Source organism: Centruroides vittatus, unplaced genomic scaffold, assembly GCF_030686945.1.
Source record: "Centruroides vittatus isolate TY-2023 unplaced genomic scaffold, ASM3068694v2 scaffold_373, whole genome shotgun sequence".
In the NCBI taxonomy this organism is placed as follows: domain Eukaryota; kingdom Metazoa; phylum Arthropoda; class Arachnida; order Scorpiones; family Buthidae; genus Centruroides; species Centruroides vittatus.
The window spans coordinates 470,204-496,611 of NW_027122704.1; the positions used below are offsets into that span (position 1 = coordinate 470,204).

At 30.3% G+C, this 26,408-nt stretch overlaps 3 protein-coding genes across 3 annotated transcripts; 1 reads left to right on the forward strand and 2 right to left on the reverse strand.

Moving 5' to 3' along the window:
* Nucleotides 1-324: 324 nt before the first annotated feature.
* LOC136988673 (paramyosin, short form-like) lies at nucleotides 325-9,947 on the reverse strand. The gene is made up of 5 exons (XM_067286591.1): nucleotides 8,922-9,947; nucleotides 6,590-6,785; nucleotides 5,855-5,983; nucleotides 4,515-4,606; nucleotides 325-516 (listed from the first exon to the last, which is right to left on the reverse strand). Exons 1-4 carry the CDS (start codon nucleotides 9,437-9,439, stop codon nucleotides 4,583-4,585), a joined length of 867 nt encoding a protein of 288 aa, XP_067142692.1. The 5' UTR covers nucleotides 9,440-9,947; the 3' UTR covers nucleotides 325-516; nucleotides 4,515-4,582.
* A 3,248-nt stretch (nucleotides 9,948-13,195) lies between these two features.
* On the forward strand, nucleotides 13,196-14,438 carry LOC136988616 (cytochrome b5-like). Its single transcript, XM_067286521.1, has 3 exons — nucleotides 13,196-13,452; nucleotides 14,075-14,203; nucleotides 14,274-14,438. Exons 1-3 carry the CDS (start codon nucleotides 13,336-13,338, stop codon nucleotides 14,328-14,330), a joined length of 303 nt encoding a protein of 100 aa, XP_067142622.1. The 5' UTR covers nucleotides 13,196-13,335; the 3' UTR covers nucleotides 14,331-14,438.
* Nucleotides 14,439-17,091: 2,653 nt separating this feature from the next.
* On the reverse strand, nucleotides 17,092-18,602 carry LOC136988629 (uncharacterized). Its single transcript, XM_067286539.1, has 3 exons — nucleotides 18,581-18,602; nucleotides 17,444-17,757; nucleotides 17,092-17,371 (listed from the first exon to the last, which is right to left on the reverse strand). The coding sequence occupies exons 2-3, from the start codon at nucleotides 17,731-17,733 to the stop codon at nucleotides 17,146-17,148; spliced, it is 516 nt and encodes a 171-aa protein (XP_067142640.1). The 5' UTR covers nucleotides 17,734-17,757; nucleotides 18,581-18,602; the 3' UTR covers nucleotides 17,092-17,145.
* Between the last annotated feature and the right edge of the window lie 7,806 nt (nucleotides 18,603-26,408).

Here is a 26,408-nt window from a genome sequence, read left to right on the forward strand (position 1 = left end):
TTCGTGATTTTATTATAAATTTCTAATATAATTTAACGTTTGTAGCATTTAACAGCAATAGTTTTAATATTTGTAGCATTTTCTGTACACGTTTCTTCACTGAAAATGTCAGAAATACGATCAGGATGCTAATTTTGTACACTTTCAGTTTAAAGTAGTTAAGTCTAAATTTAATTTTATCGCAAGTTAGAGATCAAATTAACTAGTTGACATTCTTATCAGTAGGTTCAACTTGAAATCTAATTTTAGTTAATTCACGTTAAATCTTTTGTTAGTTTAACTTAAGCTTATGTTCTTGATTGGTGATAAAAATAATAAACTAAATGAACATCTGATGATCTTTTATTCAGACGCCAGAGTCTCTACATTTAACAAACATACCAAAAGGTAAAGCACAATCTCCGTATTTATTTTTTTTATTCAACTAATGCACTCTTTTAGGTCTATTATTGTTTTAAAACGGAAAAAAAACTAAAGTTTTGGATAATCTCAGGTACGGTTGATCTCCTCAGACATCTACAAAGAAAAAAAAAACAAGATTTATTATTTAGTTTGACTTAAAAAATCATCTAATTAATGATCTGTAATGAGAATTAAGTATTTATAGTAAACTATTTATTTTTATAGAATATTATTGTAGTATTGTTAATAAGATGACGATCAAAGTCCTTAATATATATCCATTATAATAATAACCTTAATTATATATTTGCTACTATTTAATCTAAACTTTTTTATGTTTTTTTTATAATATTTTGTTTTAGTTTTGTTTTAAATTTAATTAAATTATTATAAGCTATAAGAGGGGGATTGAGTTAGATAGGGTGGTGTTTTTCAGTCCATTATTTTAAATGTTTTAAATTCATTTTTAAATAGATTTTTAATTGTACAAATTATTTTCATTTTTTTTTTAGCTTGATGCCTGAATACTTTTTATTTTATATTCAAGAAAATATTAGTATTCGTAGTCATAAACACACAGAAACAATGTATTTAATTATATAAAACATATAGTACATCGTCAGTATTCTCGCTACTTTATATGGACTAGCTTGTCTCATAATTCCTTCCCCCCTACTAAATAGAAGATTTATGGTTTAAAACACTCAGTGACAGTTTAACGATATTCAACACAAATATAATCAGTTATAGTCATAAATGTTAAGAGGTTTTGAAGTAAATGATCTTGCTTGAGATAATTTGTTACAAATGATAGTAACATCTTGCTTGAGATGCTATCATTCAGTTTTCAGCTGAAAGATTTTTTTCTTTAGATTTAATATTGTACAGTGAATAGATTTTAAAATGAATACCTTATAAGTACTGAAATTTATCTTTGTATACTAGTACATTTATCAATTAACAGGACTTATTATACTGGAATATTATGGATGCAGATACATAGTCATACTGATCAGAAATAATATTTTTTATTTAGTTAACCTGTACACACACACTTTAAGCTTGTGTTTCGGACCCGTTTGTCCCTCCTCAGCAGGCATCTAAATAGCACTTTCTACAAAATCAACAATTAAAAAGGTTTTTTGTTACAATCTATATATATAAAAACGAATGTATGTCTGTGTGTGTGTGTGTGTGTGTGTGTGTTTGTCCTTCATGCATTACCACACAATTTATCCGATTGCCATGAAACTTTGGGAAGTTGTTTAATACATTCCCGCGAAGGTTTGTGGCATATGTGAAAATCATCATTTCCCCCCTTTCAATAATATATTTATATATGGATTAAGGCTTTTATGTCCAACAGATGGCGCTAACTTCAGACGACCTAAGTTTGCTTTTCTGTGAGAATGGACCTAAGCAGATCATTTTCTACCTATCTATATAAATAAAATACAACGTTTGTTTGTTCCTACAGATTCCTTTGAAATTTTGACACAACGTTGCATTCGAATACGCACGTGTTTTTATATAATATACATGTCGAAATTCTCCCTACGGGGGGAGATGGACGGGATTAAGGCTTACCGTGAAGAACTCGGCTTCTATTTATACTATTTTACATGCGGTTTTTTGCGTTTTTAATTGCGTTTTAATAGGTGACGTCAACAGAATATACACTAAAAAGAGATTTTTTGAAATTCCCCCCACGGGGGAAGTGTTACACATTTATAATAGATACATTTTGAGCCACAACAACGCGTGGCCGGGTCAGCTAGTTATGAATAAAAATTAAAAGTATACACATTATTTCCCCGACAATAAAATAATAAAATTCTTACAGTTTCTGTATTTCCAAACTTCTTTAACGATACAAATATTCCTTTAATCCACATCCAATTAAATCGATACCTATACCTATTTTTTTTTTTGGTGATTAATAGTAATGTTTAAAAAAAATAAGTATAGGTATCGATTTAATTGGATGTGGATTAAAGGAATATTTGTATCGTTAAAGAAGTTTGGAAATACAGAAACTGTAAGAATTTTATTATTTTATTGTCGGGGAAATAATGTGTATACTTTTAATTTTTATTCATAACTAGCTGACCCGGCCACGCGTTGTTGTGGCTCAAAATGTATCTATTATAAATGTGTAACACTTCCCCCGTGGGGGGAATTTCAAAAAATCTCTTTTTAGTGTATATTCTGTTGACGTCACCTATTAAAACGCAATTAAAAACGCAAAAAACCGCATGTAAAATAGTATAAATAGAAGCCGAGTTCTTCACGGTAAGCCTTAATCCCGTCCATCTCCCCCCGTAGGGAGAATTTCGACATGTATATTATATAAAAACACGTGCGTATTCGAATGCAACGTTGTGTCAAAATTTCAAAGGAATCTGTAGGAACAAACAAACGTTGTATTTTATTTATATAGATAGGTAGAAAATGATCTGCTTTAGGTCCATTCTCACAGAAAGAAGCAAAGCTTAGGTCGTCTGAAGTTAGCGCCATCTGTTGGACATAAAAGCCTTAATCCATATATAAATATATTTTTGAAAGGGGGGAAATGGTGATCTTCACATATGCCACAAACCTTCGCGGGAATGTATTAAACAACTTCCCAAAGTTTCATGGCAATCGGATAAATTGATTGTTGGTAATTGCATGAAGGACAAACACACACACACACACCACACACACACAGACATACATTCGTTTTTATATCTATAGATTGTAACAAAAAACCTTTTTAATTGTTGATTTTGTAGAAAGTGCTATTTAGATGCCTGCTGAGGAGGGACAAACGGGTCCGAAACACAAGCTTAAAGTGTGTGTGTACAGGTTAACTAAATAAAAAATATTATTTCTGATCAGTATGACTATGTATCTGCATCCATAATATTCCAGTATAATAAGTCCTGTTAATTGATAAATGTACTAGTACTATCCCAAGATAAATTTCAGTAACTCTTATAAGGTATTCATTTTGATTTTTTTTTTTTTTTAAATCTATTCACTGTACAATATTAAATCTAAAGAAAAAAATCTTTCAGCTGAAAACTGAATGATAGCATCTCAAGCAAGATGTTACTATCATTTGTAACAAATTATCTCAAGCAAGATCATTTACTTCAAAACCTCTTAACATTTATGACTATAACTGATTATATTTGTGTTGAATATCGTTAAACTGTCACTGAGTGTTTTAAACCATAAAATTCTTACAGTTTCTGTATTTCCAAACTTCTTTAACGATACAAATATTCCTTTAATCCACATCCAATTAAATCGATACCTATACCTATTTTTTTTTTTGGTGATTAATAGTAATGTTTAAAAAAAATAAGTATAGGTATCGATTTAATTGGATGTGGATTAAAGGAATATTTGTATCGTTAAAGAAGTTTGGAAATACAGAAACTGTAAGAATTTTATTATTTTATTGTCGGGGAAATAATGTGTATACTTTTAATTTTTATTCATAATTGTAACAAAAAACCTTTTTAATTGTTGATTTTGTAGAAAGTGCTATTTAGATGCCTGCTGAGGAGGGACAAACGGGTCCGAAACACAAGCTTAAAGTGTGTGTGTACAGGTTAACTAAATAAAAAATATTATTTCTGATCAGTATGACTATGTATCTGCATCCATAATATTCCAGTATAATAAGTCCTGTTAATTGATAAATGTACTAGTATACAAAGATAAATTTCAGCTATTATAAAGGACACAAAGGCATAATAATTGGACCTTATAAGTACTTCCAAGAGTATTACAATATATTTATATATAATTAAATTTACATAAATTTTATGTTTAAAAAGTCCTTGAGAAATATCGATAAAAAAAAGTCCTTGAAAAATATCGATAAAAAAAAAGTCCTTGAAAAATATCGATAAAAAAAAAGTCCTTGAAAAATGTCGATTAAAAAAAAGTCCTGGTTACATTCTTATTTTATATAAATATAATATAATAATTTTACTTATAATTAATAGAAATTAACTCAATAAGATAAATATAATGACAGATATTAATCTAGATAAGAATTGCAAATAGTTTCGTAAGTGAAATTATATTTTAATATATTAAAATTTGAAAATTCTTACCTTCTGGAAAGGCTTTAAGAGCGACGGACTGTATAGATGTGGTTATAAATCTTCAAAATAAATCACATTCACAATCGTTTGCTTCTTATTGGCTGCATGAAAAAATAACCATCTAAAACATCATCTAAAAATACAGTGTTTTATAAAATTTAGCATAATTTCGTTAATTTTGTAATGTTAAATTCATGTTAAGAAGATTGTTTAAGGCTGAACAGAGAGAACATTTCCCCCTCCCCCCTCTCTCTCTTATAGAACTTTTTAGCTATCGAAAGACGTCCCAGAACGAAATTTGATCTAAGCAAATAACAGGTCTTCGGGTCAAAGCTGTCAAGTTAAAACAGAAGACATGTCAAGTGTATATATAAATTTGAAACTCCATCTCTGAAACTTATCTATATCAGATAATTGAAAAGAATGAGAGATAAAAGTTTAGCGCGATTATGTTACTAATAACTGCATAATTTAAGTTTCTATTGTTTTAAAAACACGTAAAAATATAAAGTTTATACCTTTTTATATAAGTTATAGTTTTTAAAAATGTTAAGTGAATCTAAATTTCAACTGTTCAGATTGAACAGTGTTAAGTCTTCTATACGATGATAAAACTTTATTAAATAATTAGATTTTCTAATAATTATTTCTATTTTACTAACGTTAAAGATCAACGTTTAAAATTTAGTTTAAACGTCAATCTCTACCGTTTACAATGCGAACTGACAATCAACGGAGATGTTTACGCCCAACTGCCCCTCCCACACACATCTTGTACAATAAACGATAGGTTAACAACTTTAATTGCAATCAATTACAATATCGAGGAAGCGAATTGGTTGAAATTTGAATTATATATTAGGATCGTTCTCGTCTTAATAATTATTATTTCCTATTTTAATTGAGAGCGATTAGATTTAGAAATGTCGAATTTAGTATTTGCCCACAGAAAATTACGAATTAAAAAAGTCTTAACTCGAAATGATAGCAAAGAAAGCAATCATTAAAAGGGGAGTTTTCTCGACATAAAAGTTGATCGATAGCTTTTGATTATTACTCCGAGAGTCCCGAAAACTTCATGAAATCAAATCGTATAAATACTTTCTGATATTAGTAATTTAGATTTAAGAAATTAGGTTTTTCCGTGATAAATTTCTAAAATATATTCTATAGAAAGAAAATATATTCAATTTTATACACGAGAAGTGTATTTTCGGAATGCAAAATTATAGACCGCATAATTACGTATATAATTAACGAATGTACACTGTACATATTCAAATGAAATAGTTTATATTCTTGAAGCGGGAATTTTCTCATTGGTTATTACAAAGTAATAAGTACCGTACCTGTTCCACACACGACCGGAGATTATCAATTTCGGATTTTAAAATCTGGCACCGACGCTGAGAGGACTCCAATTGCTCCATCGTCCCCTGGAGGTGACGTTGTACGTCTTCGTAATTGGACTGGAGCTCCTGAACAACAATTAAAAACACATGCATATTCTTTTGTCTTTTAACTCTTTTAATAAATGATTACTACAATAATATTTTTGATTGGTTAGTTTTGTTAATAAGATGACGATCAAAGTCCTTAATATATATCCATTATAATAATAACCTTAATTATATATTTGCTACTATTTAATCTAAACTTTTTTATGTTTTTTTTATAATATTTTGTTTTAGTTTTGTTTTAAATTTAATTAAATTATTATAAGCTATAAGAGGGGGATTGAGTTAGATAGGGTGGTGTTTTTCAGTCCATTATTTTAAATGTTTTAAATTCATTTTTAAATAGATTTTTAATTGTACAAATTATTTTCATTTTATTAGCTTGATGCGTGAATACTTTCTATTTTATATTCAAGAAAATATTAGTATTCGTAGTCATAATTTGCGCGCGCGTGGTGAGAACATTAATTCTAACGTGAATTTTGGCATGTATGGCACCTACACTGTGTTAGATATATCTATCTTCTTGAAATATTTTAAATCAGTTGTTTAATAGCAAATTAATTTCGTGCTTTAACAGTTTCTTAATATCGAATCTGCGAACATTATCAACAGAATCGAACTTACGATGACTTGCTTCGCCTGTTTCTTGATCACTTTCTGCAGCTCTAAATTTTGCTGGTTGCTGGCATCTAAAGCCATAGCTAACTCAGTCAATTCGTTCTGGATCTTCCCCTTGGTTCCAATAACTTCACTTTTAATACGACTCTCAGCTTCGACCAAAGATTGAGATACTTGCTCCAGTTCGTGCTGCAAGTCGCGGCTAACGCACAGAAAATATAATCATTACGCGTTTATTTAGTTCTTTTAATTATTTTCAGTTGTTTTTTTTAAAAAAATCATTATTAAATATATTTATTTAAAACCTATTCTCTGCCTTTAAAGCTAAGGAAAACCAATCATATCAAGTTTCTACGATCCGTTTTTTTTTTCTACAGTAGACTAGCATCCTTCATACAATGGATAGTTTTTCGGGGAATCCGTGGCCCAGTAATGCAGGTTTTTTTTCCATCGTTTATAGCCATCAAACTTAGTTCTATTGTTTGTCGAATTTGTGAAGTGAACTTTCTAGCACTTTAACCTTGCCGTTCCAATAACCGACATTCTGTCACTTGCTATTAATGGATGTTGGACTAAGTTTACGGTTTTTGGAGCCAGAAATATCTGGACTTCATCCAATTTGTATAAAATGTAATCGTTTTTATCGAGGACGTCATTTTATCTTCTAATTAGCCCTTTCTGACGATAGAAATGCATTAAAATTACTTAATAAAACTCACTTTTGAACTCGGTATTACGTTTTAAAACATTGTAATTAAATGGAAATAATTTGGTTTTTTTAAAGAAATAAACAAAGTTAGAATTATGTTAAATGAAATTAATTTTTTAAATAATTAGAATCGAGTTTAATTCATTTGTTTTTGAAACTAAAATCTTTTTTTAAAGTATACATTTTAAGGATCGTAAATTTAAATACAATTAGTGCGCTCTTTAAACAATGATTAACTTTATACGTTAATCAGATACAATTAAGTTTTCAAATATATTTGAAAATATTTATTAATAGCTTTATTTTTTTTTTCTTTTAGAATTGAAATATTTATTCACAAAATTATGTTAAAAACTCGAATTAATTCTTTCCACAGAACCGAAATTAGTCGAGAAACATTATTACTTTAATTAGAATTAATTGATTTCTGTAATTGATTTATTCAAAATGTATACGTTTAGTCTTTTCTTAAGATAATATTAAGCAATTAATTTAATTACTGAATAAATTACATTCCTTCTTAGGTAATTATACGCGGAAACACCGTGTTAATGGACATACAAGTAGCTAACCACAATTTACGGAGAGCTTAACTGAAAAAAATGTATTGTTTAAATGAATATTGACTATGTAACTGGTATTTTACATAATAATCGAATTAACTGTAGAACAAGTAACAGCTTTTATATAATAATATAAAAATAATACAAGGTAGAGCTCAAGTTTAAACTATAATTTATGTTAGTGAAATAATATTTTTTTCGGGTTTTAATGATTATTATTTTACCTTTTTCTTGTTTTTATGACCGGGAATTGTATATATATTATTTCAATCACGAAACAGAATCATAAAACAAGTTACAAAATTCTTGTACCGTTTTAATAGCCCTTGGATGGAATAGCTGTATCTTGAATTTTAAACGAGTTCTCTTGTGTTTTAATAGCTGATATTATGATTTATTTCAGCTTTAACACGAAGGGTTCTCAAAATAAATCATATTAATACGTAGTACTATTAAATAAGACTTTTATAACTTTCTCGAAAATCACAGTAATTGATTCGTCAAATTATAAGTCTCTGGTTTAAATCGAAAACCACTGTAATTAATTCAAAAACTATATACCTTGAAATGACTTTCTTGCAAGTTTTCAGTCTATAATTAATTTGTAAGTACTAATAAATGGAATTTGCTTCTATTAAAATCTTATTTTTCTCATTCCAGTTTCTATTATTGTGTATTTAAATCGTGTAATGAATCACGTGTAAGAACCTCAATTAGATGAAAATAGAATGGGATTGTACTTATTCATTTCGTTTAATTAGATACTACAAGGGGATTAATCGGGATTAAATTGTTGGTTTTCTTGATTACAAGGGGTTAATTAATTAGGATTTAAATCACTTTGACATGATTGGTTTTTGAAGAAATTAAGAAACAATTAAAGTGTATTAATCTGGTTTCACTATGAAAAAGAGCTATAAATAGAAATTAGGTCAAATTGCACTATTGTTCTTTCTGATTACGACAATAGAAAGTGCAAGGACTTAATGATGTTTAACTATCTTAAATATTTGGATATTCCTAAATATATATTTAGTTGGTCTTTTTATATAATATAGATACTCACCATTTATCTGCCCAATACGAAGAATCTTGCGATTGCGTTATTTCTTCTGCAAATTGATCCATCATATCTGCTCTTTCGATCCTTTTCTTCCTCTTCCTGCGTGCCTTTCTATCTTCAATTTCTGCAAAGAATTCGTCGTCGGCCAGCGCAGATCTAGTAGTGGGCAGTGTTATCTCGAAATCTAACGGTCTGATTCTTGGACCAAGGAAATCGCTTTCGGTTAATGATGGGGGCATTTCGGGTCTTACTCTTGGTCTTGGACTGGATGGCGAGCCTCCTCCTCTTAATCGTGGAACAACGGGATCGGAGGTCGTAGGCAATGGTCCCGATGTCACGATCGATCCAGCAAAGCTGGTCATGGCGAGATCTGGTCGATCCGAACGGACATGGGTTTGTCTCAAAGTTTCGTGGTATTTCTTCTCGATACTATCGAGGGTACCCGAGTACAAACTATTTCCGAATTTGTAATTATCGTCGTAAATTGCCGTGTACGGTCTTCTCCAGGTTCTTGGTGCCATGTCGAGAATATTTCTTATCGAAGAAGTTACAACTAAAAGGATATATCTAACACACTTAGGGGGACAGAGTACAGAATGAAGTAATCTGGATGGTGCTGAATTCGATTCTATTTTTCTACGGTACCATCAGATATTCGGGTTCGTAAAGTATAGAAGTGGCTCCACCTGCTTCCGTTACTATTTTCTGCAACTAATCTCCTTTTCTATTTTAGTGTTTTTCTGGGGAACAAATTGTCCTTGACAGATTTATTCTTTAACCCGAATTAAAAACTGCGCTTATGAATTTTCTGCATCGGTTTTTCTAAGTAAAATAATTCGCAGTGCCACAACGACCAGGAGTGCATTTCATCTATCATTTCAATCTCTAAAAAAACGGCCATCTTCTTGTCTATTTTTGTTATTGTCATTCCATCGAGAAAATGCTGACAGCTGCTGAAAGTAAAATAGAAGTATCAAACTGGATGAACGCCATATTTGCTGAGAACTATTCGCCTGTGTCCTTTGATAGGGCCTAGTTTAATGTTTGACACTTATCATTTCTTCATTCTACAGATAATTTCCTCTTTGAGTATGATTCCTGTAGGTATACGAGACCTACTTATACACAACTCTTACATCTAAGGAAAAAAAAAAAAAGCATATTTAACATTACGTAAAAGATTTCTGCAGGGTTATGCTATTTTGTAACATACTTACGTAGAATTTTTGTTTATTTAAATAATAAATTGTAAGTGATACTGATTTTCTGCAACATCTGTTCTTAGTTCACAATGACCACATTTACACGTTTCTATTTTTAAATATGTCATGGTTAAATAACGACGAGAATCTTTTTTATATATATTTATATATTTGGATCCATTCTCACGCGCTGTTCTTAAAACAAATCAATTTTTTTTTGGAATTTTTCTAATATCCCACGAATTAAATAACATTTACTCAAGATTAAATTTACGTGAATTAAATCTTTTTTTTTTCGTAATGTTTATCTTGTCAAATCTACAAAATCCTTCACTGTTTATCTCTTAGAGTCATTCAGATTTTTCAGCAGTGAAAAGTCTTTCTGCCAAGAATTTCTCGCCAACCGAGTAAAAACATTAGATTAATTAAATTAACCTCAATTAGTATATAAAGTTTTTTTAAACGACTTAATTAAGACATCAATTTCCTACTTTTTCTTCTATTTTGTAAAAAACCCCCCTCCCCACACACTATGAATAATATTAGTTTACAGCACCATACTTTCAATTTATTCCACCCCGAATTAATAATTAGGTATAGTTAATTACTATGCAGCACCTAAGAAAAAGAAAATTGGATTCAGGAAATAGTGTTGAACGTTTCAAGGTTAATCGTGATTCAAGTCACGCTTTGATAAAGCGACGTAATAAAAATAAGTGATACTGATGATAGAAAAATAGGAATTCATTCCCGAGGAAAAATAAATTCCTATTTTCTTTTTAAAATCTTTTTTAACGATAATTTTAGCATACAAATTTTTCAAGAAAGTTGAAACTTTAGCTATATATAAAGTAAATATATTCAAAACTAACTAAATTTAGTTAGTTTTGAAGGGAATTTTGATATTTATCTACTCAAAAAGATATGTTTTTTTCTTTTTATTTCAACAAGTTTTTTTGTATTTTAAAAATTCGGTTTATTAGTTTTTAATTAATTAATACACAAGTCTTCGTTTTAATGTTTAAATCTTAAAAAAAAAGTCTGTTGTAGATATAAATTTATTTTAAGTTTTATATGACATTTTAATTACGATGTTTATACCGATTTTAACGATAAAATATCAAGTTGAACTGCTTTTTAATATCAGAATATATTTTATTTTATATATAAAAAAATTAATTTGTCAAATTATTTTTAAAAAAAATCAAATTTGTGATTTTAATAACAGGAATGGTTAATTTATTTTAAATTTAGGGAGGAAAATTCAATATAATTGTTTTATATATATATATTTATTTATTAAAGAATTATATAATTGCTGAAACTCTTATTTTAATTATATATGCATGCATGCTTTATATTCTTTGAATGTAGAACTTAGCAGATAACGTTATCTTTTTCTGGTCATATTTTTAAAAAGAAGATAAGCAAATAAGACGAGTAATTAAAAGCGGTATTTAAAAAATTACTTTTACAAAAAGCGGCAATTATTATTGTACACGAAATTAGGGCTTTTTGAATTCTTTGAACGAATGACAATTGAAGCAAGTGACCTTGTTAGTTCGGATATAAGCAAGAAAAAGATCGTTTTGACTACATTTCCAACAGAGACGTGAATATTCGAATGAGATAAAGGTGCTGTTACTATTCGTCTGTACCGTAATTTCTCTTAGTTTATCTAAAAGAAAAAAAAAAAAAATAAGCTGGTGTTTGTTGTGAAATCTATTTTGGCAAGTTTCCTTATTATTTCTCGCTTCGTGCGAACTACTTTGGTGATTTATAATTTCTTCATAATTCATATACACGGTATGCATTTTATATTGCTTAAAATTCGAATTATTTATTTATTTATGAAAGATTTCTAGTAGTGTAAGTATTACTCTAGTATTTCATTCAATGATTTTTGCCTTCTCTCGAACTTTTTTGGGCAGATTTATGATGTTTGTTTTGGAAGAGAAGGTATAAAGTGATTAAAACGTGCTTACCTACTTCCACATTAAAAAGAAGGTTTTGTTTATTAAGATGTTAAACAGAAAAATGGGACATTTGTAAACAAACACGTTAGTATTTTTGTTAAGGTGTTAACAGATTATTTAATCTCGAATCATTTAATGCCTTTTAGGTGTGATAGACAAGAGGAATTTTAATTTTGAATTATGACTTTTATAAATATTTATAAAGGGGAAAAAATCGATCGAATTACTAAAGATTATGGAAATAGATAAATATGATACTGTATGTATAATATAACATAATTTGAAAATAAAAAGACGACAAAGTACTCTGTAGATCGAAATTTTTTATGAAGTGCAGAAACACATGCGATAGTTTACGTTTTATTGTCAGTCACACATCGTTAACGTGTTTACTGCGATAGACATACGGACGGATTCTTGTCGTTTATCCCTCGCCATCGAAACAATTTCTCTTTCTAGTGACTTAAAAAGGTGGGCCACCGAAACTAAATTTAATATTCCGCTATAATTTATCGAATGTAGCAATGCACACCACCAAAAATTGGCGTCAAACACTCATTTTTCGCACCTACTCGCTCCCTTTCAAATGCCGAATGACTTTTCGCTATTATCAGCCAGCTAAGCTTTCTGAGGAAGTTTTAACAGTATTTGCTTTAAACTAAAATAAAATTTTGGCTTTTGAAGAGGAAGACGACGTCATAGATGTGCTGATGCGGCACACACTCCTACTTCAATCGTCAAAAATATCCTCATTTATATATAAGCTCCCATCTTTAATACATTCTTAAAAATAACCCGACGACAATAAAATATAAGTTTTTTTTCATATTTATTTTTAAAATGTTGGTAAAATTAATGCTTTATTCGCATTTTATACATCTTCGGCTATCGGAACACGAAATTAAATCTTGTAAAAAATAAATAAGACACATCTTGCATATTTGCAATATCCTATAACTTAGCTTAATATATGCAAAATATACAGATACATGTACATATTTCATAGTAAAATAAGCTGTAAGATATAATATATACACGAGAATCTCGTGTTTTTTTTAGTAAATTTATCCAAGTTTTCATCACAGATTATAAATCACGTTAAGTCAACCGTTAAGAATAATCACAAACGTCAAGTTAAAGCAGTTACTTCGCTCGTATCTTTCGCCGGTGTTTCAATTACAAGTAGAAAGCTCATTTATTCCTTATTTTCTGGATAGGAACTAAAGAAAATTGTGCTGAATGAGAAAATCTGTTTCATATTACACATTAGCAGAAGTTCGTCAACACTGCGAGGCACATGACTGCTGGATAATTATTCACGATAAGATCTACGATGTGACTCATTTTTTATCTCAGGTAAATAGTTTCTATAATATGAACCTATAAAAAAATAGAGTACTTAGAAGATTATTATTTGTGCGTATGTGTGTGTTTTTCTATGAGAAAATTGCGAGAAGTTCGTTGACTTGTATTCTAAAATAGCAACCGCGTGTAACAATATGAGTAGATCTCCAGACACAATAGAATTATTGTGTGTCTTCCAAGCATCCAGAACCATCTTGTATCATTTTTGTTTCTTTTTATTTATTGTTATAAAGTAGTAAAAAATGCTTTGGTGTCAACTAAACCAAGAATAAAAATATAAAATGGCTGAAAGAAGTGAAAAGCTGACGGTCTTCTTTTTTTCTTTGTATAATTCTGATGTAAAGATTGTATGCTGTCACCTTAACTAACGAGTGATAGGATAAGAAAGAAAATTATGACATGTTAATTTACTTGTTAATAAATTCATAAATATAGACTGTGTGTTAATAATTAATGTATAATATATTCATGTGTTACGAAGGTTACTCGCAAGAAAAATGAAATATACGTGATAAGTAATTCAATCTGTATTTGAATCCCTACGTTATTTTAAGGCATTTATTTATTTAATTAAAGCTTCCAATATTATAAAACAATATATATTATTTTCTAGCATCCAGGAGGAGAACACATTCTCTTAGAAAATGCTGGAAGGGATGCGACTTTATCTTTTCTCGGTGCATATCACAGTAATCAGATACTTATAGAAGCTGAAAAGTACTGCATTGGACATTTAGTACAGGTAAAAATGATATAATTAATTGGTTAATTATGCTTATTTTGTATTTACGATCTCTTATTTAATTTTCTAGCACGAAAGATTGAATTTCTTACAATCTGGATATGATACCATTCAATCTACTTCATGACCATAGAAGAATTTATAAAAAAAAAAAAAAAGAAAATTATTTTATAAATTACTTTATTTTTATATTGTTTTATGAGAAAATTTTCTTTTTGTTTACCAATTCTCTTAAAATGATTTATTAAATTTAATATATAATAGTTTTTTTCTAACATTTTTAGATAAGACTTTCCTTTAGAGCACTAAAAGAAGTCGTTATTCAGGAATTCGATTTGCAAACCTTTGGATATGTTAGGAAAATCTTTCAAATTAATCGTCTTATCTTCAATTTAATAAAGACGTAAATTAATCTTGATTATAACCGATTAATTAAACACAATTACCATATATAATTTAATGAAACTTTACTTTAAACAGTTAAATCCGTTCTTTTTCAACATAACCGCACGAACTGGTTAATTAAGTACAGTTTAATTAAGAACTTTTTAAAAATGAAAACACCATCTCTTAGTCAGTCACAGCTTTATTGAATTAGACGTCACTGGCGCAACGGGTGATCATTCTTATTCGACCCTTTCTAGAGAGATTTAGCAATCCAAATGCCACCAAATCTGGTGGCATTTCGGGAATGAGGAAGACATTTACATGAAGTAAAATTTGTATCAAAACTCGCCACTATAGAGCTTTCGGCGCTGCAAGCAACGAAAAACCAGTTTCGTGTGCGAGGACACTTAAAGTGTGGTTTATCGAGAACACGTTGCAAATTTGAAGGCCTTGAAAGATAGCATCACAGAGGATCGATTACGATCGGTCGTTAAACATACTTTAGGACTACATCTTCAGTTTTTACACCTTCAGAACGGCGATCGTATCTTCGGCATCACTAAGACATCTTCATAGATGTCTTGCAGCATTGCCAATTTCGAAGTCTCCCCTAGAAGAAAAAATACTTATTACCTCCTTAAAAATCCCCGACAAGTATTTTCTTTTTACTCTCCTACAATTTTCCCAGGTTTAGCACTGATTGATAAGGCAACGCAACACATGGGCGATCTACCAAGAGAGTGTGGTTCCCGAGAGAAGACTTTCTACGGGAAACTGGTCCCTATTTAGGAAAAAACTCCGGAAAACTCCATGCGGCCAGCCTATTGGTGAAGTTCGAATCCGTGCCCAAATACCGACGTTCAGTGGCTTTTTTTCCACTCGATCTCTGGTGGACACACTCAGTAAACTCAATTACGATTTATTGTTACAAAATACCGTGTTACAGTTTATGCGCTAGTGTTTAAAACTGATCATTAATTTAAAAAATCTAACAGTACAGAAGCGATCACAATTGGCATCAAGAAACAAAGGCCAGACATTGCATAACAGAAAAACAAAATGCAATGTTATTTTATCTGTTGTACTTTAAAGTTTTTAAATGTTCGATCTTTGACATTTCATTTCAAGGTTTTGAATCACAATCGAAAGAAAATAATCCCAGGAGAGAAAAAAAAAATCCTAATTCTTAATTTCGAAGCTATTTAATAAGTACAGTATTGGGTATATCAATTACAAATTCGCTTTAGATTAAAATTAACAACTGGACAAAAACTGAATAATTTGTTACCGTATCTTTTAAAATAAAATAAAAAGAACCTTAATATCAGTTCTATACAACCAGTTTTAATTAGCATTTTATAGTAATTTCGTCATCTGGCTTAAAATATGATGTAAGAGGACAATAACTCGAGAGAAAGACGAAATCACTTAACTGTGCCAGCACTGAGATGTGCTGAAAACTAAAACGGAGCTGCACAATTCCACTTCCAGCCACTTTCCAGGCAACTACTAGGAAGCAAGCCAACGATTAGCCCAATTCCTCCGTTCAATATCGAAATAGAATACAGTATAGGATGTATAGCAATTTTTTAATATTGAAGCTAGCTATTTTGGAATCGACTTTACACGTTTAACACCCCAAAGAAACTCTTCCCTCAAGATTTTCCATTAGGCAATTAACCATCCTCAATCTATGGCATTTCCCCCAACTTGACGAGTGTCTTATACAAATAAAACGTTCGTTGCTTGTAGCGCCAAAAACGCCATAGTGGCGAGTTTTAACTCATGTCCTGAAATATCACCATAGATTGCTAAATTTCTCTGTAGATAGGGTTGAATAGGGCTGTTTTATTAACATCACCCGGTATTTTGTTATTTACAATAATTGTTCAGTTTATTGTAGCACTATTATGATTTTAATATTAAAATTGAACATTGTTAGATTATTTTCATAAATGATAGCGCCGTAGATATCCTCAGAAATTCAGAGATATTGAAGCATTGTTAATATAAAATTATAATAAAAATTTAATAAATATACTATAAATATAAATACTTTTAAAAATTTAAATAGATTTATTTAACTAATTTTTTTCATTGTGAATAAGCCTATATATAAATGCAATTTATTATTTTATATAATATATTATTGTTATATATGTAAAAGTTCACTAGCAATTCATCCTTATTTTTTCAAATTATATATATATTTTAATAAATTTGTAATTATAAATTAATTAATTTAGCAATTTAATGTGTCAATTGTTATATCCAAATGTTATTTTATTAATTGAAAGAGTTACATTGTGATTTTAAACGAATTTGTATGAAAGTTTTTAAATAAAATGTAATTAGAAGTTCTCAAATTTTTGATACGTTGAATCGTTCGTTACGTACGTTATTACTTATCAACCGGGAGATCGCGATCCCAAAAAAATTTAGGAGCCCTTTAATTAAATAGAAAACATAGTGATATTTTTTTTATAAATAAAAAGAATTGATTTAATTAATTTTCAAGTATAATAATTTATTAATAAAAACTCATCTTAGAAAAATCATTTTGATTTCTTTTTCGGTTGTAGATGTTGACCGTCATCAATCTGATCTTCCACGTCGTCGTATTGATCCTCCTCTTCGTCCTCGAGACACTCCCTGCTATAACTCCTATAAGAAACCTCCGAAATTTCTAAAACACCTTCTTCTAAATCGTCTTCCATCCTTTTCTTCCTTCTCATTTCTACAGCTTTTGTAAAAAGGCGAAATTTTTCCAACTCGACGAGTCTGAAAGATTTCGTATTCGATCCTAAGACATTTTTTTCTCCCCTGTTGTAAACGTTAATTTTATAAATATACCTGCTAAAAAATCTTTCGTCCTTCTCCGTCGAAGGTCTTTCGTCGGTTATCATCCTCCAATCTGTATCTCTCCAGTACAGTTTCTCCAAGTTGATATAACGAAGAACGGACGGTGTAGGATCTTCGTACGGGTATTCGTTACTCTGATTTCGCTCCGTTTCTTCCCATTCTTCGCTTCTAAGCTCTTGTCGAGGTACACTATCCAAAATCAATTGTAATTGCTCTTCCGAAACGATATTTAAAGTGCTAAAATCTTTATACACTATCGGGTACTTCTTCCACTCTGACATGAGCTAAATCTTTCACTTTGTATTCTACATAATATTAATAATAATAATAACGTTTGAATAATAAACCTCTTGCGGGAGAGAGGAAAAAAAAAAAAAAACATTTAAAAAGTCCACTAAACCTAATGAAAAATTAATAAGTAATGATTGATTTAAATTTAAAAACTAAACCACGTGCCAAAAAAATAGCGAATTTATTTTAGTGCGATTGGATTTTTTAGGGCTTTTATACGTCTATCAATGAATATTTAATTAGAAAAATTTAGTCCACAGAATATAAACTTTTCGTTACATCATTTATATTTCATCAATAAAAAATTAAGTTTGATTTTTTATATCGGAAAAACTCATAGAAATGTTCATTAATTTAATCGATTTTAGATTTAAAAAATCTATAAATTTTTATTAGTCTCATCAACTTTATGTAGTCTATAAAATTTCTTTTAACTATTTTAAAAATTAGACATTAATAATACAGTAGAGCATCGATTATCCGACTTAACTGGGGGCTGGGGTTGGTCGGATAACCGAAAAGTATGAAAAAATGCATTATTAGTGTAGTGTAATAGGCCTGCTTTAAATACTAGCCTCCCTTTCATGGTCGAGCCAGTGCTGCCAGCTAAAACATGCAAAAATTTAACAAAAATAATATTAAAGTAGCCAAGACATAACCAAATATTTGTAGCGCCACATCACTAGCGGACATTTGAATTTGCCGACCGGTTAATCGGGGGTCGGATAATCGATGCTCTACTGTAATAGTTTCATATATAAAACTATAAAAGTGCATTCAGAATTTTAATGGCGAATGCACTTTTAATGATTGTAATTAAGTGAAAAAATTAATTACCAAAGTTTTTTTTAAAAAAGGAAAAAATTTCATTTAAAAGGAAGTAACTTAGCTGGAAACTGTTGCCATAACAAAGTAACGAGCGATTTTCTTCCGTTAGAAACCAACTCCAGAATAATTTATAGAAGAATAAAATTAATTTTTATAGCTACATAAATACTTTGATGTCCCATTTTTACAACTACCTCAATCATTATCTAACTAAAAAAAAATATATATATATATACTATAAAGTACTTAATAACTAGAAAATTCCGCAAAGTTTATAACTTAATATAAATATGGATACGTAACAAAATTAATGGCTCGATTAATTCGTCTGAAAATCGTTTTATAGCGAGGGATTTTAGCGAGAAACATTTAATGGTCATTTTCTGCTTTGGTAACTAAACTAAGAATGTTACTGGATCCATATTAACCACACCGTGTCTAATTTAATAGGTATAATTATTATAAAGTTCGGCTATTATTCAAATTTTCTATGCAACTTGCGCTCTTTGAATATACTTGTCGATCGTGCAATTAAAGTAACACTACACCGACACGAAAATATTAAACAATTGTAAAGTTTAAACTGTATTGAGGCGCATTTAAGATTAAAAAAATAAATAAATAAATAAATTTATGATAAATATTTGAAATTTTTTTCGTATAAATTTCTAAATTATTTACTATATTTATTCATTTGTTCACCCCTTCCACGAAAGGGCGAACGAATGAATAATTCAAAATACAATAGAAAGTGCGTGCAAGAAATGATTTAAAGGACAATTTTGGTGGGTCAACATTTAAATATCGACTTATAAATATTTTTATTTTAAAGTTAACAACTTAATTGTCTAAGCATGCATCGTGTTTAATTTGGGTTTCTATTTTTTTTTTTTTACGTAAAATTATTGAGAAATATTCTTACGGTAAAGTAACTTAAATATTTTTAATCGTAGCTCTTAAATGTGAGATAAGTTAAGAGATAAGATAGAGACGATAATATACGAAAAGTAATAAAATTCTAGAGTTGATGCGATTAATATTCATGTAGTGTCATCAGTTAAGTTGAGAGATTAATATTACGAATGGATTGTAACACTCACCTGTCTAAGTGATTCCTCACTAACACTTTACTGAATTATCGATTTTTTCCAACGTGACTAAGTACTACTACACGTTTCGAAAATAAGACTTTTAATTATATTATTATTATTATATTAAGCATTTTTGAGACTTTTCAATGATTTATTCGTATTATACTGCTATTAAAATACTTTGCAGTGTTTCCTTATTCAGTTTAAACACTTTTAATCCCTAAACAATTATTAACTAAGCGTAAACCTCAGGCTTTATTGATTTACAAGAATTTAATCTTTATAATGTATAAAGTACACAAATGATATTGAAATTTTCCGACAATTAAGTGTATTTTTTGGATTCATTATTGAAAAGTTTAAAAGTAATTCGAGAGATGGCATCACACGCGCTGTATTGTGTTAAAAAGTATTTTCGGATTATTCTTCAAAACTCTGAAAATTATTATAAAACTATTCTTAATTATTATGTACTGTTTGTATTATTTATTATAGTAATATATAGGTGTGAATGCTTTGATACAAACAAAACATACGTTAATAATAGTATAGTATTAATATAAAATTGTATCGATTGTATTCTCGAAATTATGCAGATTTTTACACATATTAAGTCAATATTTTACAATTGAAAACTGTATAGAAAATAAAATTATTTACATACTGTACACAATTTATTGTATATAATTAATAAAAAAAACAAGACTATTAACTTGCAATTAATTTATTTAATATCCGGGAAAGACGTATCTAGCGACATTTGCCCCCTTTTTGCGGATGATGGATAGGGTTGAAAGCGAGCTTATTGCTCTCAAAGTTGAAAGGGTCAAAAAATGTATGCAAACTTACGATAATTATACTCGTATTTATGCAATTATGTAAATCAGTCAGGATTTTGTTTTTTCCTTACGTTGCTTAAGCTCAGGTGTATAATCATTTTTGCTGGGTGGTCTCCGATGTTTCATTTGGCAATAATCAGAAGCGTAACCAGAGAGTGGGCTGGACCCCTTTTTGGTTACGATATTGCTACCTTCCCTTTAAAAATAAATTAAACGAAGAAAAAATATGAAATAAGTAGGCTACAGGAAAAAGATTTCGAACGTGAGACACACACACACATAATAGCAGATCAGAAATCTTTAGAGATCCCGAGTACACTCTAAATAAGCCCTAGTAGATATTTATATACGAATATAGCCTAATATGTAGAGTCCACAACTAGTGGCTACATCCACAATGGTGAAGAATTGAACGAAGGTGTGCACGCTGTAATATCGGTTCTAGTTATGCTACTGTCAGTAACATACGATCAGAGAAGCAGAAAGTTTAATGGACTGTTAAATCAAATACTGTATTATTAACACGGGTAATTATACACAAATAAAATCTAATTGGACGATAGGTTATTATGGGTTACGAGATGCTGATTTCTTTTAAAGTAATATAACAAATCAGTTTTAACAATAGGTCATTTCTGGCAGTTACTTTCCCGGCTGTTACGTATACATAACAAGGGAAAGTGTTGGAATGGTGTCAGTTTTGACTCAGAGTTTTTTGCAAATCTTCACGTTTTGAAACCTCCTGAATCCCCCCAAAAAATAAAAAATAAAGACAAAAACTTTCGCGTGTGTGTGTATGTTGACATCTATTTCATTTAATATCTCAGGATGGGGTAATGATGAAGAAACAAAATTTGGCATAGTAGCTTGTGTATAAGAGGCATTGATGCTATTAAATTTTAGTGGTTAATGGTCGAAGGGTGGTGACAGAGGGAAAGTTGAATTGCAATCCCCTACACACATCAGTGTTTTGAATCTAGCTGGATTTTTGCTGGATTGAAATCATTCAGCTGGATCCAGCGTGGATGTATTTTTGGTGCAATAAAGTGTTATCTGTCTATCTATCTATCCTGCAATTTATGTTTTTTTTTTAATGAAATAAAACATTTTTAAAAAATACTTAAGGAACTTTTATTATTTAGACTGGTCACTATAAATCAGTAAAACTTACACATTTAGGTAGTAAACTTAACTTTGGTTCGGTTTAACACTTGAGATAGAGATAATTAACTTTAAATGTTTAGTTAGATTATAATTATAATGTAATCTTTAAGTTAAATAATAGCAAAGGCAAATCTACTGATTAATTTATATTAATATATTATAATAATGTAAGGACGGATAATCAGTGGCTAAGTGGCTATCAGTCTTACCAGTTTTCATATATATAGGCTCTACATATTAGTCTGTAGTTATTTATAAGTATATAAAACTATGTACTGGAAGTAGAATAAGTTAAATAAACTACACCTTTATCAATCCAGCAAAATTTAATAAAATAATAACGTTTTCAATCGTTTTTAACGATCTTCCTCGGTTACAAAAAAATAGATTATTAAATATAGAACATAAAATGTGTTCGGAATAAATATAAAAATTAACGGAAAACGCCCAAACGGACAAAATATATATAAATAAACAAAATAAATAGCGGAAAAAATATATACAGGGTGTTTTTTTTAAACTGACGGTACTCAGAAACATCTGTATAGCAATCTAACAGCCGGACTGTCGCCAAATTTGGGAGAGTGACTAAGGATGACATGGAAAAGAGATAGAATTTAGGTACTACTTTTTTCTTCGCGGAAGATGCCGCGAAGAAAAAAGTAGTACTTAAATTCGCCGGTAGAGGAGGATTTGGCGCTGTTGTAGCGAAAAAGCTACCAGCACTTCACTGAAGAAAGGGTCATCAGTCGCTTTTTTCCACTTGCATGGCCGCCTCGCTCCCCGGATCTAACCCCATGTTACTTTTTCCTGTGGAGTTACTTAAAGTCCAAGGTCTATCTTGGTAGTGTCCCAAACTTGATGACTTTGAAGGACAACATTTCTCGAACTGTGATGAACATTCCTGCGGACATGTTACGTTCGGCCATAGAGAACACGGTGTTCAGGATGCAATGAGTTGTCCAGCAGGACGGTGATCACATTGAAGAAGGGAGAAGGTTATTTGCTGAGTAATTAAACTTTCGTTATTACACTGAAACCGCTGTCTGATTATTCATTCGTGTGTTTGTTAATTGCAGCTGGATTTTATGCAGATTCTTAGCTGTTTCGCTACAACAGCGCCAAATCCATCCTACCGGCAAATTTGGGTACTACTTTTTTCTTCGCGGAATCTCTTTCCCATGTCGTCCTTAGTCACTCTCCCAAATTTGGCGACAGTCCGGCTGTTAGATTGCTCTACAGATGTCTCTGAGTACCGTCAGTTTAAAAAAAAAAACACCCTGTATATAAGATCCAACGAAACCAGCATTGTCCGTTAATAACATTAATTAATGTAAAAGGATCTCCACACGGTGGACAATGAGTCCGCATCTCTATGGTTTATACAACCAGTTGTCACGTGCGCCTTGCAGATTTCCAATCTCTCAAGATGTTTGACTGCCTATTCGTCGTCGTTTTTATAATTGCCGCTCGATCCCATTGGACGTTAACATCCTTCTGTCTTTCGTATGATGCCAGCGCCGTGTTGTCAAGGTTCTTACTGATTGTATATTTGTGATCTTGAGCCTTTGTTTTAAACTGCGTTGCACCCACATAAACAAGCTTGGAATTGAAACGTTGGTCGCGTAAAGGCACCGAATATATACCCGTTGTTGAATTCCGATCCTCTTTCTTGTTATCGTTTCTTAAAAGTTTGAAAACAGTAGTTTATTTATAAGTAATTTAATTATTAGTGTTAGTAAAGTAGTGAGTAAGTAATTAGTAGGTCTAGTAGTTAGCAAAGCAGCAACGCGACGACGTAGACTTTTGCGCAATTATTTAGAAAGTTAATTGAGTATTTGCGGATCCAGCAGGCCGAAGAATGCACTGGATCCAGCTGGATTGCTGGATGAGGAATCCAGCAATTGCAATCCCTAGTTGTGCGTCATATCTGGAGAGGGGTCGGATTTAATGAAGTTGTTATTCGTTATTAGCGTTTACAATTATTTATAAAACTCATCCCTACTCTCAAAATTAAGGCTGCCATTCGATGATAATAATAAAAAAAATAAATAATATAACGGATGACGCCACACACAAATTTATTAATAATATATGTTATTTTTAAATAAAATCTTATAACAGCCAGGAAAATTACGCAACTCATTTCTAGAGTTTTTTTTTTTTTTTTTAGTTTAGTCTTAAAGCATTGTAAAAATAGAAGAAAAATAAATAATCGCGATGGCTAGCACTTAAATTGTTTTTAAATTATAAATGCTTTAAATATATTTCTACAGAAATATTTTCTAGTTAAATCTTTCTCAAATATTTCATTTAACGTTACATTTAAGTAATTTTATTTTAAAAAAAAGTGTAATTAATAAAACAATTGAACTGAAACAATGCTTCAAAAAATTGTGTGAAATAACAATAAATTCTATTTGTTGTGAAAAATCCACATTCAAGTTTAATGTTTGCTAAGATATTTTCTTTTTACGTGTGTTTCCTGCTTTAAATATTTTAACTTTGAGATACGCGATGCCTTCATAACTAAAAGATAAGTGTAAATTCAATTGTTATTAATGTGAAATAATTTCGTTTTCAGGTTTCAAGTAGTCCAAAAGGAAAGTATCTGTCTATAATTAGCGTATTGTTGATTGATTACTTACGATTTTACTTTTATTTCAGGTACAAATTTCAGTAGTAGGTTTCTCGTTCGAAGCATAATTCCAGTGTTTAATAATAATTTTAGACAAAGTTTCGAATTCAATATTAACACTACGTAATGTGGATGCTGCCTAGACACTACGGGGTTTCTGGACAAACAAAAAACGCACGGGAAGGCTGAGACTTTCACGATGGTTCGGTGGCTTGAAAGGGAATTTCTTTTTTGTCACTAACTTCACCCGGCAGAAGGAATCAGAAATATTTTTAAAATGTATTTCTTTTAAACACTTATTCAACAGTTGCCAGTGAATAAAACAACGAAACGCAGTTATTTGGTCGTGGGCCAACGGGTTGGCCACGTGCGTTTTTCGGGATTTCTTAACATTAGTAAAAACTGAATAGGAAACCATTTCCTATGATTTGTTTGTAATGCGGATTAACTGTATTAGTAAGGTTATGGCCATCTTCTTCGCGAGGAAGTTATTTTGTTTTTTTATTTTCATCTGTAATTAATACTTATTGTGTGTGTATGACGTAACTTTTATAAATAGACCAAAACCGTTTGTGATATTATAATTTCGATGATCTGTCCGTTGGTTGGTATTGTATTTTGAATAAAAATTAAAATTTTTAAACTAATTTTAAAATAAAGAAATTAAAATCTTCACTAATGTATAAGACAGAGAGACAAATTATTTATTAATCGATTACATTATAAAGACTGAACATCTCGATTAATATATAAACAATTGAAGTGTATACATTTTTTAAGCTTGATGAATATTTGATCCCTCAAGAAAATTGAAAAAAAAAAAACAAAATTAATTTTACATTTTACTCAATATGCAATAAAGATAAAGAACGAAGTAAGTAGTTGATTTAAAATGGCATTATAATCTATACGTTCTGAGGTATCTCGGTGTCAAAAATATGACAGATAAACGGTTATTCTGGTTATATTTTTGAAATTGTTGTGGAGAATAGTGAAATGATTTCATCCTCACCAAACACATCGTTACAGTGTATTTACGTGCACACAAATCATGATTAAACTCTACATTTTGTTACGTTAATAGGATTCGAGTGGGGCAATCGCTTAGACAACTCATATTTTTCGACACTATAGAATTATTTTTACTTTCCGGTTGGTTATATATAACAGAGAGAAAGTTTGCCGATCGGTTGATCAAACAATGTGATTTCATTTTACTGTTTCACTTTTCCGTTTACGTGTATTATCCAATATTAATTAGTGTTTCTCCCTACTCGAGGAGCAGTTTTATTTTTACCGTTTTCTCACTTACACGATATTTTCTTCATTTCCTCGAAAAACCTATAAACGGGGTACGATTATATGTACATCGTTGAACTAAATAATATACAGTATATTACATACAATGATATATGTATATACGTTTTAAGCGTTGAAAACAGGAGACAAATATATTAAAAGTACAGAAATATAGAATTGGGCTGCAATTTGAAAAGTTTGTACGCCTATAAATTCCTACTATCGTCTGTCTGATCCTGGCCAGTGCAAGGATCGTGTCTCCCGTGGCCTACAGGTACGACGATAGCATCTTGTGGAGGCGAGTGCAAAGTTGTTCAAACACTTAACTGAATCGTCTGTTCTGTGCCTAACAGGCGCAGGGATGGCTCCGCTTTAATTCTCTCGCGACGTCCTAGTATTTTGTTCTAGATGAGAACCTGTTTAATGATTTATCCTCTCGGCCACTGTTGGGTCCTATAAAATTTATAAGTATTGTAGTTCGGTACGCTGATCGTGCGATTTCTGAGACAGACCCAATCACACTCTACTTGTCTTTTTATTTATATGTTTTTAAATGTAAAATCTGTGCTATACTCATTAACTGTTAATCATATTTTAAGAGCGAATACATAAAATTAGACTAATTTCGTGTAACGGAAAAACGAACAATCAGGCCTTCCACTTGCGAATAGACGAGCGTCGTCTAACGATTTTAGTATTTTCAGAAAGGCCAACATTAAAACGTTTTTCAAAATTAATTCACACGTTTGGGAAATCTTTCGATGATTTTATTCAAATAATCTCTCGATACAATTTTAAAAAGTCCA

What these genes read in the sequence shown, in the direction of transcription:
- LOC136988673 (XM_067286591.1), bottom strand. Translation starts at nt 9,439, where the DNA reads ATGGCACCAAGAACCTGGAGAAGACCGTACACGGCAATTTACGACGAT. An exon ending in TCGTATTGGGCAGATAAATG is followed by an intron (nt 6,786 to 8,921) that starts GTGAGTATCTAT and finishes TCTGTGCGTTAG; the next exon opens with CCGCGACTTGCAGCACGAAC. An exon ending in TCCGGTCGTGTGTGGAACAG is followed by an intron (nt 4,607 to 5,854) that starts GTACGGTACTTA and finishes TTTTTCATGCAG; the next exon opens with CCAATAAGAAGCAAACGATT.
- LOC136988616 (XM_067286521.1), top strand. Translation starts at nt 13,336, where the DNA reads ATGAGAAAATCTGTTTCATATTACACATTAGCAGAAGTTCGTCAACAC. An exon ending in TGACTCATTTTTTATCTCAG is followed by an intron (nt 13,453 to 14,074) that starts GTAAATAGTTTC and finishes ATTATTTTCTAG; the next exon opens with CATCCAGGAGGAGAACACAT. An exon ending in GCATTGGACATTTAGTACAG is followed by an intron (nt 14,204 to 14,273) that starts GTAAAAATGATA and finishes TTAATTTTCTAG; the next exon opens with CACGAAAGATTGAATTTCTT.
- LOC136988629 (XM_067286539.1), bottom strand. Translation starts at nt 17,733, where the DNA reads ATGTCAGAGTGGAAGAAGTACCCGATAGTGTATAAAGATTTTAGCACT. An exon ending in GACGAAAGATTTTTTAGCAG is followed by an intron (nt 17,372 to 17,443) that starts GTATATTTATAA and finishes GAAATCTTTCAG; the next exon opens with ACTCGTCGAGTTGGAAAAAT.